This window comes from Aulonocara sp. 'chitande type north' Nkhata Bay, linkage group LG7 (assembly GCF_057382095.1).
Source record: "Aulonocara sp. 'chitande type north' Nkhata Bay isolate Kocher_YH1m ecotype deep benthic linkage group LG7, A_spYH_male_GT1.1, whole genome shotgun sequence".
NCBI lineage: Eukaryota > Metazoa > Chordata > Actinopteri > Cichliformes > Cichlidae > Aulonocara > Aulonocara sp. 'chitande type north' Nkhata Bay.
Genome location: NC_141350.1, coordinates 43,956,829 through 43,973,958, shown reverse-complemented (window position 1 = coordinate 43,973,958; position 17,130 = coordinate 43,956,829). Strand labels below are relative to the sequence as shown.

Below are 17,130 nucleotides of genomic sequence, written 5' to 3'. Positions count from 1 at the left end.
ACATACTTTAGCTCACAAAATGTTTAAAAACACAGACGTGCACAGGTAGTTTCTCATTTCCATGCTGATAGTATGCCTTGCATTTATTTACCATTGTGATATTTTTATTGGTATATTTTATCTATTTGATATAAATAAGGGGAAATTCAGCTCTCTGATCGACTGCCTCACTTCTGCCTAGACACTAAATTAAATCATATCAATAAAACAATTCAAAGCAGTTGCATCACAAATGAAGTCATATGATTTTTTTCCAGTGATACAAAGATGTATGTTTACTTTAAAATCTGCTGTTTTGTAATTTGACTAATTTGTGCTCTGCTCTGTGTCCACTTGATGGCGCAGTTTCTGCAGTACCTTGTGAATGTCTTGTGCAACCATAATATATTGAATATTTCTGTAAAGCTTGTCTTGGCTTTTTTCTGAAACCCTTCTAATTTTGTCTTTAGCACAATGGAGTTATGGTTATTTAAAAAGAGCTTGAGAAATGGGCCCGCCATGGTATATACCATGAGGCAGAGGTTTGTAGAAGTTGCCTTGTTACCCTAGCATCCTGAATACAGTGGCCGTAATGGCCATTACTGTTCTACCAATTCGTATTTTACATACCGTTAGGTCCATTTATATTTGGAGTGATACATGTTTTTTTTTTCTTTTTTTGAAAATATTTTTATTGAAAAAAGAAAACAACAGTACTTGCAGCTACCGAAATACAATTAACCTTTCTTCATTTTCCTAAGTAAATATACTTATATATATATATATATACTTATATATATATACTTATATATATATATATATATATAAAACACCCAGCACGCCCCTGCGGGCGGTTTTATCCTTCAAGCTCGGGTCCTCTACCAGAGGCCTGGGAGCTTGAGGGTCCTGCGCAGTATCTTAGCTGTTCCCAGGACTGCGCTCTTCTGGACAGAGATCTCCGATGTTGTTCCCGGGATCTGCTGGAGCCACTCGCCTAGCTTGGGAGTCACCGCACCTAGTGCTCCGATTACCACGGGGACCACCGTTACCTTCACCCTCCACATCCTCTCGAGCTCTTCTCTGAGCCCTTGGTATTTCTCCAGCTTCTCGTGTTCCTTCTTCCTGATATTGCTGTCATTCGGAACCGCTACATCGATCACTACGGCCGTCTTCTTCTGTTTGTCTACCACCACTATGTCCGGTTGGTTAGCCACCACCATTTTGTCCGTCTGTACACTGTAAACCCGAACAAGTTGACTGAACTTAAAACTTTTGTGGAAACTGATTACCTCAAAAGATTTAAGTACAAAAACTCATATCTTCTAAGTATGGGGTACTCAAAATTTGTATTTATTGTTAACCTAAAAATTTTAAATTATATTTTATATTTTATTAATTGAGCTTTACTCAAAGACTGTATACTTTAATTTCAATATTTTTGTGTTTCTTGTAGTTTATTATTTTGATGCAACACAATGCAATTATATTACAACCTAAACTCAAATTATCTGATTATTAATTAAAAGATATTTATGTTGTGAGTGTAGACTACTAAAAAAAAAAAAAAGTACGGAAATTCAGTTACTTTACATTTTGTTTATTTAACATTTTTTCATGAAAATTTAAAAACATCACAAATGTTTTTATAAAACAACTAACATGGACATCGGCACCATAAAGTGAGCATTATAAATTCTGTGTAGAACATTTATCTTTTTATAAACTCACAAAGGACGACATCAGTCCTAATTGCATCTTTCTCAAAATACACAAAAATGCAAAACAAAAAGTCAAATACTAATCACTTTTTTTTAAATAGAAATGAAAAACAATTTTTAAAAATGGGTACAAAGATGATCAGCTTCCAAATAACCAGATAAGGCAGTCAAGTATAGGAAAATTAGGTAAACTGATGGAGTTAAATCCACCCAAAGCCTGTACTAAACTTAAAGTGCTTAAAGTGCTTCAAACAAAGTGCTCAGTAACAGAGTGCGTGTCCTAACAAACATTGCCTTATATTCCTTAAGAGCATGTAGGCAGGGGTTTCAGGGGTTTGCCGTCATCAAGCCCCATGAAGATATTTTGGACTAAGGCAAATGTGTGAACCAGCTTCCTGGGGTAGTCTAAATGCAGAGCATAGATCAAGCCAAACAATAAAGCAAATGCATTTGCAAATCTGGGAATATCACACATCACCTAGTCGCCTTTCACCAAAACAGCCATGCTTGAGGAAGTAAAATGGACTGGACTGGGAAGCGCCGTCGGTAACCACTGTGAGAAGGGCAACTGGAGTGTCAATGAGGGTCGACTCATCCAATGCGTCCGCCTGGAATAGACACAGTATCAATGGTAAATGGCCTGTATTTGTATAGCGCTTTACACATTCAGTCATCCAGACATTCACACCCATTCACACACTGGTGATGGTAAGCTACATTGTAGCCACAGCCACCCTGGGGCGCACTGACAGAGGCGAGGCTGCCGGACACTGGCACCAGCGGGCCCTCTGACCACCACCAGTAGGCAACGGGTGAAGTGTCTTGCCCAAGGACACAACGACCGAGACTGTCGGAGCCAGGGCTCGAACCGGCAACCTTCTGATTACAAGGCGAACTCCCAACTCTTGAGCCACGATCGCCCCAATTAAATAAGTAAGGTTGGTTTGAGAGAATGTGACAAGCATGACCTGTAATCTAGCAAAACATTCAGCAGTGTAGTGGGTTACTTTGTAACGAGTTAGGGTACTCTACTTTTTTTGAAAAATGTACATTAACGTGTTAGCTTCTTGCATTACATAATTTGTATTTTTATTATTTTTCTAAAAAAAAAAGTAATTTTTTATTTCATGACTTTATCTCAAAAAGAAACTAAATCTTGACTTCAGCCTGGTTTTTGGGCCACCTGCAGCATAGCCATAGTGCTGTGATACGCCTGTGCCCTGCTCCTCACCTGTGTGTGTGTGGGTTTTCTACAGAGAGGGTATTTTGTTTGTACAATTTGGTAGCTGCTAGGGTATTAAATTGTATTTTAAAAAATCCATAGCATTTTATCTTACTGGCAGAATTTAAGTAATGCAAAAATACACTTACATTACATGTCTAAAAGAATTCTGGGTCCTCCTCCCGCAGGTATACAGGAAGGGCACGAAGTACTGCAGTGCGTTTCACGTTGATATCAGGCGCCTCCTAAAAAGGGAAAAGAAAAGTTCATTTAACGCAAAGTTTTCAGGTGTCATTCTTTGGGGAGAATACATGTTTATGAAACTGCATGACATCAGACTCTACTAAATTTTGGAGACTTTTCTTTTAAGATACAACCTTTCTGTCTCTTGTGACAGAGAGTATGTTTCTTAATCATCTGACAAAAACCCTACACAGTATTTTAAAATAGTGTTCTCCAGATCAGAGCTGTGATCTATATAGAACATGGGGTTCAAAGCAAGGAAAAATTGTGTGTTTATCAGTGAAACCTTTAATTTGTGTTAATTTTATCATTATCAATATATGAAATCTTCACCTTAAGGGACTTAATGAATGGTTTCTTCAATAGATCTTTCAACTCACCTGTGTTTACTGTCTCCACCTGAAATTAATTGCAGTCTGAATTTTTTTTTCTTCTGTCTTTTTGTCTTTGGCCTTCAGCCTTGGAAGAAAAAATAAAAATATTGAAAACCTTATCAGCACACTAAATATACAACACCTTGCTATATTTCAATTGTTTTAGATAGAAGTTGCCACTGCTAGCTAAGTCACTTTTGAATGATGCTAATGAGAAGAAAAAAAAACAAAAACCTGCCGAACAATGAGGCTGCTGTTGTAAAAACGCCAACTTTCTTGCGTTGGCAAGGGGTCGTTAAAATATCACTAAGACCCTTTCTTTATGTGTGATTCTTCGTAAAACTGTGTTTTAATCGGTTAAAACTGTTTGAAAAAGAGCGCGAACAACCGCGAACAACTATTCACCACCTGGGTCTGTGCTTTTTAACACAACAGCGCATTCGAAAACAAGTTATTGGCTGCAACATATTAATATACTTGCTTTTTTACGGAAAAAATAAACATAACGAAGGTTCCGTTTTACTTACAAGTTTCTCCAAATGTGTTCTCCAGTCGCTCGAGAAGGGCAGCCATATTGAACAGAATTTTCTGTCAACGTCGTTCAGGTTAGAGAGAAGACGTCATGACGTCATGACGTCCACATGCGGAGCTCGGAAAAAAACATTTACTCAAAAATCATAATTAAGAAAGCAGTATTTACTCTTAACTTCTAAGCCATGTACAATTATAACTGTTTGAATCGTTAACCGAACAGAAAAGTTTTAAGTTGTTTCAACTTTGTGAGGAATTTTAATTGTTATATCCACAAACTTTATAAGTCAGGTAGACTGTTGGGGTTTACAGTGTATCTGGAAGTCCCACAGGATCTTAGCTCGGTCATTCTCCACCACCCTTGGGGGCATCTCCCATTTTGACCTCGGGACTTCCAGGTTGTACTCGGCACAGATGTTCCTGTACACTATGCCGGCCACTTGGTTATGGCGTTCCATGTATGCCTTGCCTGCTAGCATCTTGCACCCTGCTGTTATGTGCTGGATTGTCTCTGGGGCATCTTTACACAGCCTGCACCTGGGGTCTTGCCTGGTGTGATAGACCCCAGCCTCTATGGATCTTGTACTCAGAGCTTGTTCTTGTGCTGCCATGATTAGTGCCTCTGTGCTGTCTTTCAGTCCAGCTTTGTCCAGCCACTGGTAGGATTTCTGGATATCAGCCACCTCCTCTATCTGCCGGTGGTACATACCGTGCAGGGGCCTGTCCTTCCATGATGGTTCCTCGTTTCCCTCCTCTTTCTTGGGTTTCTGCTGCCTGAGGTATTCAATGAGCACTCGGTTAGTTGGGGCCATCTTCCCAATGTATTCTTGGATGTTCGTTGTCTCATCCTGGACTGTGGTGCCGACACTCACCAGTCCCCGGCCCCCTTCCTTCCGCTTAGCGTACAGCCTCAGGGTGCTGGACTTGGGGTGAAACCCTCCATGCATGGTAAGGAGCTTTCTTGTCTTTATGTCAGTGGCTTCTATCTCCTCCTTTGGCCAGCCTATTACCCCCAGCAGGGTACCTGATCACAGGCAGGGCGTACGTGTTGATGGCCCGGATCTAATATATATATATATATATATATATATATATATATATATATACCACATAATCTGATAGTTTCTTTGCTAAGTGTCTGAGTGCAACAACAAGTGAGTTCACTTTAAAAAAGGTTTCACCTACAACAACTAACAATCAGCAACTAACTTCCAGAAGTTTGCACTGCTGAATCCCACAAAAAGACAAATGGGCCTAAAAATAAAGCTAATTATTTATTTACATCTCTGTACCTCTTTATTTTACTAGCTGCTGTTTTGAAACAATTTATATAAAAACCTATTTTGTCAGACATTTATTCCTTGTTGGCTTCATCATTGCCTTCATCTTAGCCTTTTCCCTCTTTGCCAATGATGTTACTAACTCATTTGGCACAGCCGTGGACTCACTTTGCGTCAGGCATGTATTCTAGCAACGGTGTTTGAGACCCTGGGGTCTGTGCTTCTTGGGGCCAAAGTGAGCGATTGAGTGGACATGTACAACGGCTCTGAGCACTGATGGCTTGATATTTCAGCTCAATGTTTGGTGAGTATCTGCAGCGTATCTTTGAATTTGAACTTTACATTTGAACTTCAACCCTTTAGACAGAGCATTGAATGCAGAAAATGTTAAAATGCCTTGCAGTAGTGTTAGATTTTGGTGGCTGTTGAACATGTGTAGAACACATTGAACACAACAGGATGCATTAGCACAGGGGTTCCTAAACTTTTTTTGCTAGGCCCCCCTTTGCCTTACAAGATAAATTCTGTCAGGGAGACCTACCTTGGCACTTGTGCAGGTGAAGCCAAAGGGAAGCTATGCTCCATCACATTTTCTAGTATTTGGCTTGGAAGGAAGTTGTTTGGAAACATATTTGGCAATGCTTCATCTTCTGCTTTGCGCAGTGTTGGGAAGGTTACTTTCAAAATGTATTCCACTACAGATTACATAATACATGCCCCAAAATGTATTTTGTAATGTTTTCCATTACATTACGCAATGAGAGTAACGTATTCTGAATACTTTGAATTACTTAATATATTATCAAGCTTTTTAGAACTACATAACAAGGAAATTACATCATTCACTTAGATTACTGATTGGCAGCGCTAACTCGAAATTTCGAGTTATTAACTCAAAATTTTGAGAAAAGTAAGTCAACATTTTAGAACTACTAATAAGTCAAAATTTCGAGAAAGACAGCTCGAAATTTCGAGTTATGGATACTTTTTTTTTTTTTAGTGGCGGAAACGGGCTTCCATACTTAACAGTTTGTTTGTATTTTAGGCCACTTAGAAATCATTCAAAATATCTAACTGAAAGGATGAACCATTTCTGTGTCTGTAGATAACAGACAACATAGCAAACAAAAGCAAAGAAAGAATAAAAGTGGTTGTATCAAATATTGACTTTCAAGCTCGTTAGAATGAAACTTTTTTCCCTTTCTATATTGTATTTTCATGTATGACTGCACATTATTTTTAATTTCTTTCACCTATTCAATTTTTTTCCTAGCATAATATAAAGAAATGATGGGTGTCTTAAGACTTTTGCAAATTAATGTGTACATTTATTAAAAGTTAATGACGAGGAGTACGTTCCTCGATTTATCTGACTCCCCTGTTTGAAGTTAAAATGACTTTACTCCTCACTTGAAGCATCTCCAGGACCTCCATGTGGCCACGGACCATACTTTAGCAATCAAGTATCACCGCTCCGATAGCGTTTTGCGCGTAATTTATGGTCATGGTTAGAGTCACCACTCTTACTACGACTTTTGTGCCGCTGGAGGGCGACTTGACTTCCTCTTCTTCAGACGCTCCATGGCACGAAGTACCAGCATTCCCCTTTCTATTATGCATGATTTTTACTTTCCGTAAACACTTATCCTGGACTCCAGCTGCAGTTTACCTTCTCTTCACCTTTAACCCAGATCATCGCTTAAGCGCTGCAACTGAGGTGGATGGGCTTTAGTAGACACACGAAGCTGGACAACCAGACATGCTGGTGATTAAACGACTCAAAATCAAACGGAGTGTGGCCCTGTCCAATAACAAGTGACATTAAGCAAGAAACATCCAATCACAGGGCGTATAGCGAATTGTGGGCGGGCTTAAAAAGCGCGTGCATAAGGTAGAGAGTAGGAAGAGGAGGTCAAATGTATTGAGTGAAAACGTGAGGCTGTTTCAGGACAGATAGCTACAATATAACAGTTCAGTTTACAGTGGAGTTATTAGATATTATATTCAGAGGCAGGAGCGGGGGGGTTTCTGTGCATTTTAGTTTGTGCTGGTAACTTCCGCTAATTTAGAAGCTAGTGAAGAGAGATAAGGTTAGCTAAGGCTAACGTTACATGTCGCGTGTTTGCAGACAACTCCGCAGCTAGTGGCACTACTAGAGTAAGTTATGAATTTTTCTTTCTATAGTTGTGCATCATTATCTGCGTAGGTAGAGAGGGAATGCGCGGTGGTAGCTCGCAGCGCATTAGCTTTGGAAACAAAGTTTGCTAGCTAACCCTTGCTGCTGCACTCTGCTACTTCTGGAATTCACGTTGTCTTTGTGAACTTGTGTCACGGACACAGCTGTCATGTTTCACTCGGTGCCCCGCCGTCCGATCTGTGAGATCGGTATAAATACAGTGAGGCTTCAGAGCAGCTGGTCATTTCGACGCACTGTCGAGGAGGGAAGGGGAAAGCTTGAGAGGCTCCCGTTGCTAGGCAGGAACGTGGGCCTGCTGCTGTCCTGGCTGCAGAGGGCAGGTGTGGGTGCTAGCGACTCCGCGGCCTCTGGTCCCAAGAGGAAGGGTTTGCTGTCCATATTTGCGGACCATTGCGGCTTTGTGACCGGCCAGAGACTCCGGCGTGCATGCCAGGTTGGAGAGCTTTACTCCAACCTGTACTCGGAGCGCACCAAGTGGACCCTGGTTGGCAACATATGGCGCAGATTACAGAGCAAGCACGCCCCTACTGGGAAATTTGTGGCTGCCCTGGCTGGTGTCTTCATGTGGGAGAATGAGAAAATCCAAGATGAGGAAATTCAGAGGTGGGACAACATTTTATAAAGGCATATATTTTTGCAAAAAAAAAAGGAATAGATGTAAACATGCCTCTTACTCTGTTGACACTCTCAACAAAGCAGCATTGATATTCCTGTCTTGATTCAAAATTTGAGTAAACAGTGCAGTTAAATTTGTTCTTACATTTGTATGTACAGTTAAGCATTTCATTATGACCTGAATATAACCTGTAAGTAATCTAAGCTTGTTATTTGCATCTTTGTGAAGGTGTGGACTGGAGCTGCAGGCGCTGGAGGCAGCAAAACGACTAAGTGTGTCTTCGGAGACTGCAACTGGGCAACAGGAATCTGGCTGGGAAATTGTGGTGGAAAAGAAGGACTTCAGAGTGTGGAAGCGACCTATTCCCAACAGTCACCTCTACGAATATCGAGGTCAGCTAGTCACACACATGTTTAACAGGGTCTCACATATTTGTCCAGTTTTGTCATAGAGGGAGAAATATTTGTAGCTCTAAAGGATTCTGCAGATTTTTCTTGCATTTTAAGCAGTTAATTGAAGGTACTTTGAGCTGGTCTGATTTGTTATCTTTTATTTGCAGTATTGGGCTCTTATGATGATGTCACACCAAGACAATTCTTCAATGTACAGGTATATTTAAGTTCAGTCTAATTATGTGCAATTTTGACTACCTCAAAAGTTTAAGTCGTTGAGGAAACTGCGTGAAGCTGATCACCTATTCTATTTCAGTGCTGACATACATGAGGAAATGATTAGGACGTACGATTAGGCTACACTCCTAATCCATTATTGGGGATTTAGGTGTGCAGCAATCTCTTTACTCTTGAAGTCTGACCTTCTGAACCACTGTTTACTCAGACAACCTTTTAAAATCGACACATCAAGTTGGGTTATAGATTAATATTAATTGGAGTGGGTTTTTCGGGGTTATGGGATTTTATTCTTTTGGAATCGCATTACACATCACAGGAATGCTTTAACAGCAATAACACTCTGCCTTTCCCTTCCCCCCAGTTGGACATAGAGTACAGGAAGAAGTGGGATTCTCTCGTTATCAAGCTTGAAGTGGTGGACCGACATGCCAATACTGGCTCTGAAGTTGTGCATTGGGCTACACACTTTCCTGTGAGTTTGTAGATTGCTATTTGTTCAGCCTACCCTGCATTCACCTGTGACACTTTTTTTGTTATCAGTCAAAGTATGAATAACCTTAATTTACCTTTTGATCAAGAGCAACTGCCAACCAAGTAAGGTTAGGTTGCATTTCGCACACTCAGTTGTTATTTGATCTTGTTTGATGTCCTTCACAGTATCCCATGTATTCGAGGGACTATGTATATGTGCGCCGCTATGATGTTGATTTCAACAACAACCTGATGATCTTGGTCTCCAGGTCAGACTTAAAGAGATGTTTGTTAATTTGTTTATTTTGGGGTGTATTTATATAATCAGACTAAATGCTGTATCTTATCTTGTGCATTGATAATCTGGCTGTGCAGAGCCGTACAGCATCCCAGAGTACCAGAGACACAGGAATATGTGAGAGTTCATTCATACCAGTCAAAGATGGTCATTCGCCCACACAAGTCCTTTGATGAGGTTAGTGATGAATGTCATGCTGCACAGATTATTTAATTTTAAACAACTGTGTCCTTTTTTTGAAGTTGCTCAGCATAGTTTTTCTTATCTCCTCACAGAATGGATTTGATTATCTGCTGACCTACAGTGATGACCCTCAGACCGTCTTCCCCCGCTATTGTGTGAGCTGGATGGTGTCGAGCGGTGAGTACTGAAAAAGTCATACGCTAATCACGTAAGGATTAACTGAAATTTATTCAAAAAAGAATATTTCAAAATGACTAATGTTGATCAAAGAGCTGTACAAAGCACAAAACAGAAAGAGGATAAAGGAATGGAATAAAGGAAACTGACTCAAATTCCAGTGAATAAATATAAGTTTTCAGTCTAGTTTTAAAAGTCTCAGTGGAAGGAGCAGACGGGGTGGGGGATGCTCTAACAAGTTTGGAGGCAAACACGGTTTAAAACAATATTTAAAAAGTTGACTACACTGTGGCAGTGCAATTTGTCATGATGTTGTTAATCAACACCATAACTAACGGACATAAGGCAAGATTTTGACCATATTTTACATCATATTTAACCACATGTATTCATATTTAATTGAATAATATATATGAATAATACTACATTTTGTAGAAGTCTGGACAGAAATGTAGCAATCTAAAATGTAAAATTTAGTTTTCAGAGAGAGTGTTCCATCATGTTATGCCTTTTCCAGCCTGATTTTGAGAATGTTCTCCCTCTTAAAACCTGTCTAGGTATGCCCGAATTTCTGGATAAACTGCACACTGCTGCCCTGCGGGCCAAAAACTTAGAAGTGGGAATTCAAGACTACACGAGTGTCATTAAATCCAGTGACACAAACAGGCCGTCAAGCCAGGAGCGCCTCACTGGAGAAAATGCCCATACAGGTGGTTCTGGACAGATCTACGCTTGAGATGGAGATTTCGTAGAGAGCAGAGGTTTTCTTGGTGTGTTTTCACTTGCACTCAAGTCAGGAACAATAACCCTCCAACCCCAAACTTAGGGGTAGATTAGAAGAACTGAAAATGAAAGGTGCGATCTAAAATAGCGGCACGTGTCCATCCATAGACATGTTTATGCTGTTTATAGAGGAGATGTCACAAGAACGATGGACTACATTAGTGACGGCATTGTTGTCACTGGAGAAAGTGTTGCAATGCAAGTTGTCGTTCAGACTGCTGGTTTTGGCATTTTTCTTCTTCAGCCAGTCAATGCCACCTGATGTTTTCCTGCAATTATACAATTGAGCCAAATTTCCTAACCATAGACATGTTTTTGCCAAACACACAGTTTTACTCATTTTAGTATTTAATGGCTTGTCTTATGTTTTTAGACAAAGCTTGACTTTAAACTCTATTCAAACCGCCAGCTTGCTCACTACTGTATTAGCGTCTTTAGTGTGATTTCAACAAGTTGTGGCGGAAATGAGTATGACATAGAACTGCAACTACACCTGCCTTGTTTTTACTAAGAAGTTAACGCTTGGTCAAATTATGGATTAAGAGAAGAACTGAGGCCCCCTGCTGGGAATTTAAAGCAAGTGATTTTGATTTGTTTGAAGCATGACAGATGACAAGTTAAATTATGAGTTTGGCCAAAAAATGATACAATTACTGAATTTAAAAATAAAAAATAAAGCTTTTTGTTTGCTATCGACATTAGTTTACTATCCACCCTGTTGAGGTATCAGACGGTCCGTCTCACTGTGTTCCTGCAAGTGTTTAAAGCATCCAGCCTTCTGAAGATGAACCAGTCCTTCAGCATTAGGGGCATAGTGTCTTATAACAACCATATAAATCCTCAGATACAGTGGTGTAAAGTTTTAGGTATTTGTGCCACATCCCAAGCCATTTGCATTTAATGTGATAGTTTTGTTTTTTTTTGGTGTTTTTTGTGTTTTTAAGAGGTGGTCCAATTTCAGTTCAGAATTTATTTTGTTACTGTTGGGTTCATCAACACAGTTTGCACTCCTGGAGGTCTGGATATTTCTGTGTTGCTGTAGATCTTGTATACTCAAAAAGTCACATCTGGAGGACTGGATTTTTATTTTGTTTTTGTTTTTTTGTCAATGGGTGCAATGAGATTCACGTCTTTCTCCTAAATTTTGATGCTACCGTTTTGTTCTCGTGTGTCCTACTGAAACTCCTTTGAATTCATCTTTCCATGTCACCCTTGCATGCAGGGGGTGCTATGAATGTACAAATAGCAGCACATGCCACAGAATATATAACATCGCCTAACACAGTTCACTGTTTACAGACTGGCACAAGAATCGTGAAATAATGTTGTAAAAAAACCCTAACATCTTGTAGCGCAAGCTTGTGCTGCGAGATGTGATTCACTCAAATGGTACATTTGACTGAATTGGCTAATTCTATATGGTGGTTTCCACTTGTGTGAGGGAGGTCCCATGTGTGGATACGCGTATGCTCCCAGTGTATCAAAAGTGTGTGTAATTATATTCTGTTGTGAAGTGTTTTCCTGCTGTTTGTGTTTTTAACAATGGCAGTGTAAGATGAGATACTCTTCATGGGTTGACTGTGCAAATTGACTCTCATTATAACCCAATTAAACAGTATGTCATACTTGCTAATGTTTAGTGTGTGTGTGTGTGTGTGTGTGTGTGTGTGTGACATTTGAATGATCTGATAACTGAAGACGCCTCTGTGCCACCTGCAGTATTTAAAACCAGTTTTCACATCTTATTTTTGTTTTGCAGGTAACTTTTTTTCTCTCTCTCCATTGTTAAACTTTTAGGAAAAGAAAGAGGGGGAAAGTGTGGCTTATGAACAGGTGCACTTGTAATCCACGTGATTTAAAATTAATTTCTGAAATGGAAGAAACATTAATCTGATGAAATAAACAGTCCTTTATGTGTATCATTGTGGGTTCAACTTTTGATGCAGAAAGCATTTGGCTTTGACTTGTGCTGCTCGGGGCCATGATTGATTAGCATAGTGTTTGTACTGAAGGGCCACCATCGTCCAGTCTAATGGGATAATCTGTAAATCCAATAGGCTGTCTGGTCAGACGGTCTGTGACACTCTGCACATATAAGCTTTACTGCACACACACTGTTTAATTTGTCTGCTCTGGATAACACTCACTGCTATATCTATGCTGACTATTGATTCTTTGCAGATAATCAGCACAGTGTACTACTTTACCATCAAATATTTATACGTGTTAAAATAGCTGCATGTCGTTTATAAAAGATATCTGCCAGTTTTGTCTTAAGTGCTTGACTTGAAGTTACCTCCACATCTTTTTAGGTTCATGAAGGTTCATTTAGGTTCATCGCCTCTGTCAGTGCGCCCCAGGGTGGCTGTGGCTACAATGTAGCTTGCCATCACCAGTGTGTGAATGTGTGTGTGAATGGGTGGATGACTGGATATGTAAAGCGCTTTGGGGTCCTTAGGGACTAGTAAGGCGCTATATAAATACAGGCCATTTACCATTTACCATTCATGAAGACCTTTTACCTCTCATCCAAGAAGCTTCTTCAGTACTAAAACTGATGAGTCCCAGGTGCAATTAATGAGCACTTAAATCTGATAGGTTTATGTATAATAGTATTGAATGAGTTCATGTGGCTGAAGTTTGAAGGTGATAATTGGACAATGTGACGTAGCATTTTCCAATTGATATCTTGGGTCCATCCGTTAAAAGTCCCAGTGACCTTAACCTAAAAGTCAGTGGTTTCTTAGATAATTTCTGAAAATTACCAATGATTTCCAAATTTAAACCATAGCTGCATTTGGGATGCTTTTTTTTCCCCAAATATATATTTGTGATGTGTTCATGGTGCAGATGTAAATAAAAGGTGCAGTCGCTGTACGGAAGAAGAGAGGAGTCAACTTAAACAGAGTAGTCTTTTTTTCAAGTGGCAGGAAATTTGAAATGCAACTTTTCAAAGTTGCTTACTAAATAACAGCAAACATAGTTTCTGCACAGTTTGTCGCAAAAAAGTTCTCTGCTAGCTAATGTCCAGTTGCTGTATTTCTCAGGGAGAGAGACCTTAGTGGGCACAACAGATGTTTTTGCAAAACATCTTGCAACCTTTAATTCGACTGACTTAATCCACAGAAAGCAGCAGCACAGGTCAGCTGCTGCTTTTATAGGTGACTGATCAGTCTACTCAGAGAAAGATCTACTGGCACTCCAAATAAGCTATTATGTCACTTATTAAGTAATTCTGCTCCCCACATTGCACTATAGCAGTCTGATTTGACAGGTAGAGGTCAAACAATCTTTAACCCTTTATAGGGGCAGATCCCAACAACAGTTGCCTCAATGTCCTTTATAGTTTAGATTAAAGACCCTACAATAATAGGGAGAACACTCCAACAATCAGAGGACCCCTTATGAATAAAGACTTTGCAACAGTGGAAAGGAAAAATAACCTCCTTTTTTCAACAGGAAGTAATCTCCAGTAGCGCCAGAATCGTGGAGGGGCAGCCGTCTGCCGTGACCACTTATGAATGCAATGAGGGGAGGGAAAAGAGGCGAAAGAGGGACACACAAAGAAGGATTACAGAGGTTGAAACACTTGGGATCTCTGGATTGCATTATAGGTGGCTGATTGCTGGCGTTGCAGGACACCAGTTCTCTTCAGTGATGATCTTTCACTTTGGCTGTTGATGTCCTTTACTCCTTTCTCAAACCATCTGTCTTTGGGAACATTCGGATTCTCACAAGAGCGTCCCCTCTCCTTTAAGTGCAGACGTACCACTGGCTCTTATTCTGATGAGGTGTTTCTTCTTTGCATCTCTGGGGTGGATGTTTGGTCTTTTATATGTACAAGAACTCCTCATTGTATTGCACACCGGACATTGTGTAGTCTTTACTTTAAGTTGGCAAACAACCCTCAGGACTACCTCCAAGATGACAGCTTCCCAGGGTTAAATACCAGGTACATGCGATTAGCTGAACCCGCCACTTGAAAGAAACGTGAAACATCCTCGCAGACCAGAAAGAAGCCTAGCCGCCTTCAACACAAGCACTGAAGACTGAGGACCTGCAAACACAAATCTGCCCGTTTAAATTCATAGATAGAGATCTGAAGATTGAATAGCTCAAGCTAAGAGTAGTTTCACATGGGAATGGGAATAGTTGTTCTCATTTAACAATATTCTTGTCAAGTCTAGTTTGAAAAATAAAAACTGTCTGCTGTGATGTGTGTATCTAGTGAATTAACCTTACTGAACCTGCTTATCCAGTCCTAACTAGTTTTAGTTTGAGAGGTTTATCGAATATTATACCTTAAAGTGTTTTTTATGCTTCACAGCAGAATTTAGGGCTACGTAATCATTGTTTTGAACGGCAGATGGTGAGGTCTTATTATTTTTCACTTTGCACTGCCATGCTGACTGCAGACTGTAGTGTTTAGGAGGTCGCCTGACAGACGTCCAAAGCTGCTTGTTGACTGTGGCTGTCTTTGTGTCGATATTTCATGTTCTTCTGCTGCCTCCATCAGTTTTCTCAGAGCATGTTCATTCTTTATTCTGAAGTTGTCGTGACTGTGAGTGCGTATGTTTCTGTGTCCCTGTGCATTTGTTAACTCTATTATAGACTGACCACGTACCCAGAATTTACCCGACCTCTCTCTTAATGGCTTGAGCCCCCTCGCATTGGGTAAGTGGTTAACAAAGTGGATGGATGGATGATTCTGTCACTGCAAACTTTCTCTGTGAGACATTTGAGTAGAATGTATTAGTAACACTTACACAATTACTGTATTTAAAATAGCAGCTACAGCTGAGGAATAACAAATGGCATGGCACCACATCCATAATGAGTTGATTGATTAAAATAAGAGTCGTAAAGAAAGGAGGAGTCTGGTTTTCATATTTCAGATTTATTGGTTTGATGCATTAGTTGGGATTGGACGACACAGACTGAATTTTAAAAGAAATAGCCGACCTCTGCGGAGAAAATGGAGTAATATATTTGATGATCATTTCAAGAACATAAACTCGGGCTGAGACATATTGGCTTGTAAGTTTCAGGCGTTTCTAAGAGTCTCGTCATTTGATTTACAGATCTGTGATGAGTCTGCAGTCCTTACAAACGACACATTGTTTTAATATATGACCTCTACCAGGCTGAAATCACTGGACATGCTCAAAATCACTGAGCACTTATTGTAATTGATCATTTCCACAAACCTCCCATATTTTTTGCTATCCAACTTGTAGATAAAAAAAACAAAACACTTTTTTTTATATGAATGCTATGAACCCGATTGCTTGCTTTCACTGTTAAGTTTTCCACTTTATTCAACATAACCAGTAAAAATACACAGAATATTTAGATGGTATTAATGAGCCATAGCCCCACATCTTACTGCATCATGAGATTTTATTAAAATATAAACTAAACACTTGTAATATTATTAAAATTGACCCTGTGGTTATTGATCTTCTTTGTGTTTTTCTACCACACACCACCGCTGTCGTCCAGTCTTATTTACTGCCCTATTTTTTGTGATCATTTCATTTATACATGAATATTTGGAAAAATGCAGAGACATTGAAATAGATATCCAGATAGCTGAGGCAGACAGTGCACACAAGACTCCAAGGTGCTTGGCACAACCATGGACAGAAGATGCACTGCATGGTTAGATCAAGCACAATGGAGTCATGAGCAACGACAAAAAAAAAAGTCCAACAGATATTGCACAGGTGCAACTCTGCACAAATTGACCAAGCAACGTGCCGTATCGACCAGGTTTTTGTGCAAATGTTAAGTAGCAGGTTTTATTTTTTTCCTGAAAAAAGACACAGCATTGTTAGAATATTTTATGGGTTTTGCTGAAGGACGGTCCTGCAGTCGGAGCTGTCGGCAATGCAAAATTTCAGAAAAATCCAAAAAGTGTGAGAGAAGTGATCTGATCTCATGGGGATGTTTAAAAAAAGAAAGAAAGAAAGAAAAGAAATGCTACTGGTTGGTCTACGATCAAAAAAAGATGAAGAGACTTGTAGCTAGGAAGAGCTGCAGAATTAAAAAAAGCGAAAGATTACTCACAGGTCATGGTCACTGCGGGAAAAAAGGGCTACACCCTTCCTGCGCACGAACTGCGTCAAACCCCACCCTCTCGCCCTTCACGCCCAACTCTAACAGAGGAAAAAAGTCACCATTTGATCACTTTTCACTCTTTTAAAACTCAAATCTCAAACATTTTTAAGAAAGGACCTGCAGCAGGCCTGAAAAATGTTGGCTTGATTAAATTTGTTTCCTCATTGGGCATTCCCAAAGTGATCAATGGAAACAGAGTTTGGGTAATTCATCTGTGATCTTATTAGAGTCGCAAGATCTCATAGAGTCCAAGTCCCTGAAATTTTAGTAGTTATTGACTAAAAACAAACCATGCTCCCTGGACAC

The 17,130-nt window shown here is 39.8% G+C and overlaps 1 protein-coding gene and 1 long non-coding RNA gene across 2 annotated transcripts; one reads left to right on the top strand and one right to left on the bottom strand.

The window, feature by feature from the left end:
* Positions 1-1,552: 1,552 nt before the first annotated feature.
* On the bottom strand, positions 1,553-4,342 carry LOC147325854 (uncharacterized). Its single transcript, XR_015130590.1, has 4 exons — positions 4,064-4,342; positions 3,543-3,621; positions 3,069-3,164; positions 1,553-2,305 (listed from the first exon to the last, which is right to left on the bottom strand). It is a non-coding gene; the product is annotated as an uncharacterized LOC147325854 (long non-coding RNA).
* A 2,874-nt stretch (positions 4,343-7,216) lies between these two features.
* stard7 (StAR related lipid transfer domain containing 7) lies at positions 7,217-12,332 on the top strand. The gene is made up of 8 exons (XM_086300583.1): positions 7,217-8,147; positions 8,389-8,552; positions 8,720-8,769; positions 9,154-9,264; positions 9,450-9,532; positions 9,639-9,738; positions 9,837-9,921; positions 10,479-12,332. Exons 1-8 carry the CDS (start codon positions 7,693-7,695, stop codon positions 10,655-10,657), a joined length of 1,227 nt encoding a protein of 408 aa, XP_086156709.1. The 5' UTR covers positions 7,217-7,692; the 3' UTR covers positions 10,658-12,332.
* The last annotated feature ends 4,798 nt before the right edge of the window (positions 12,333-17,130 follow it).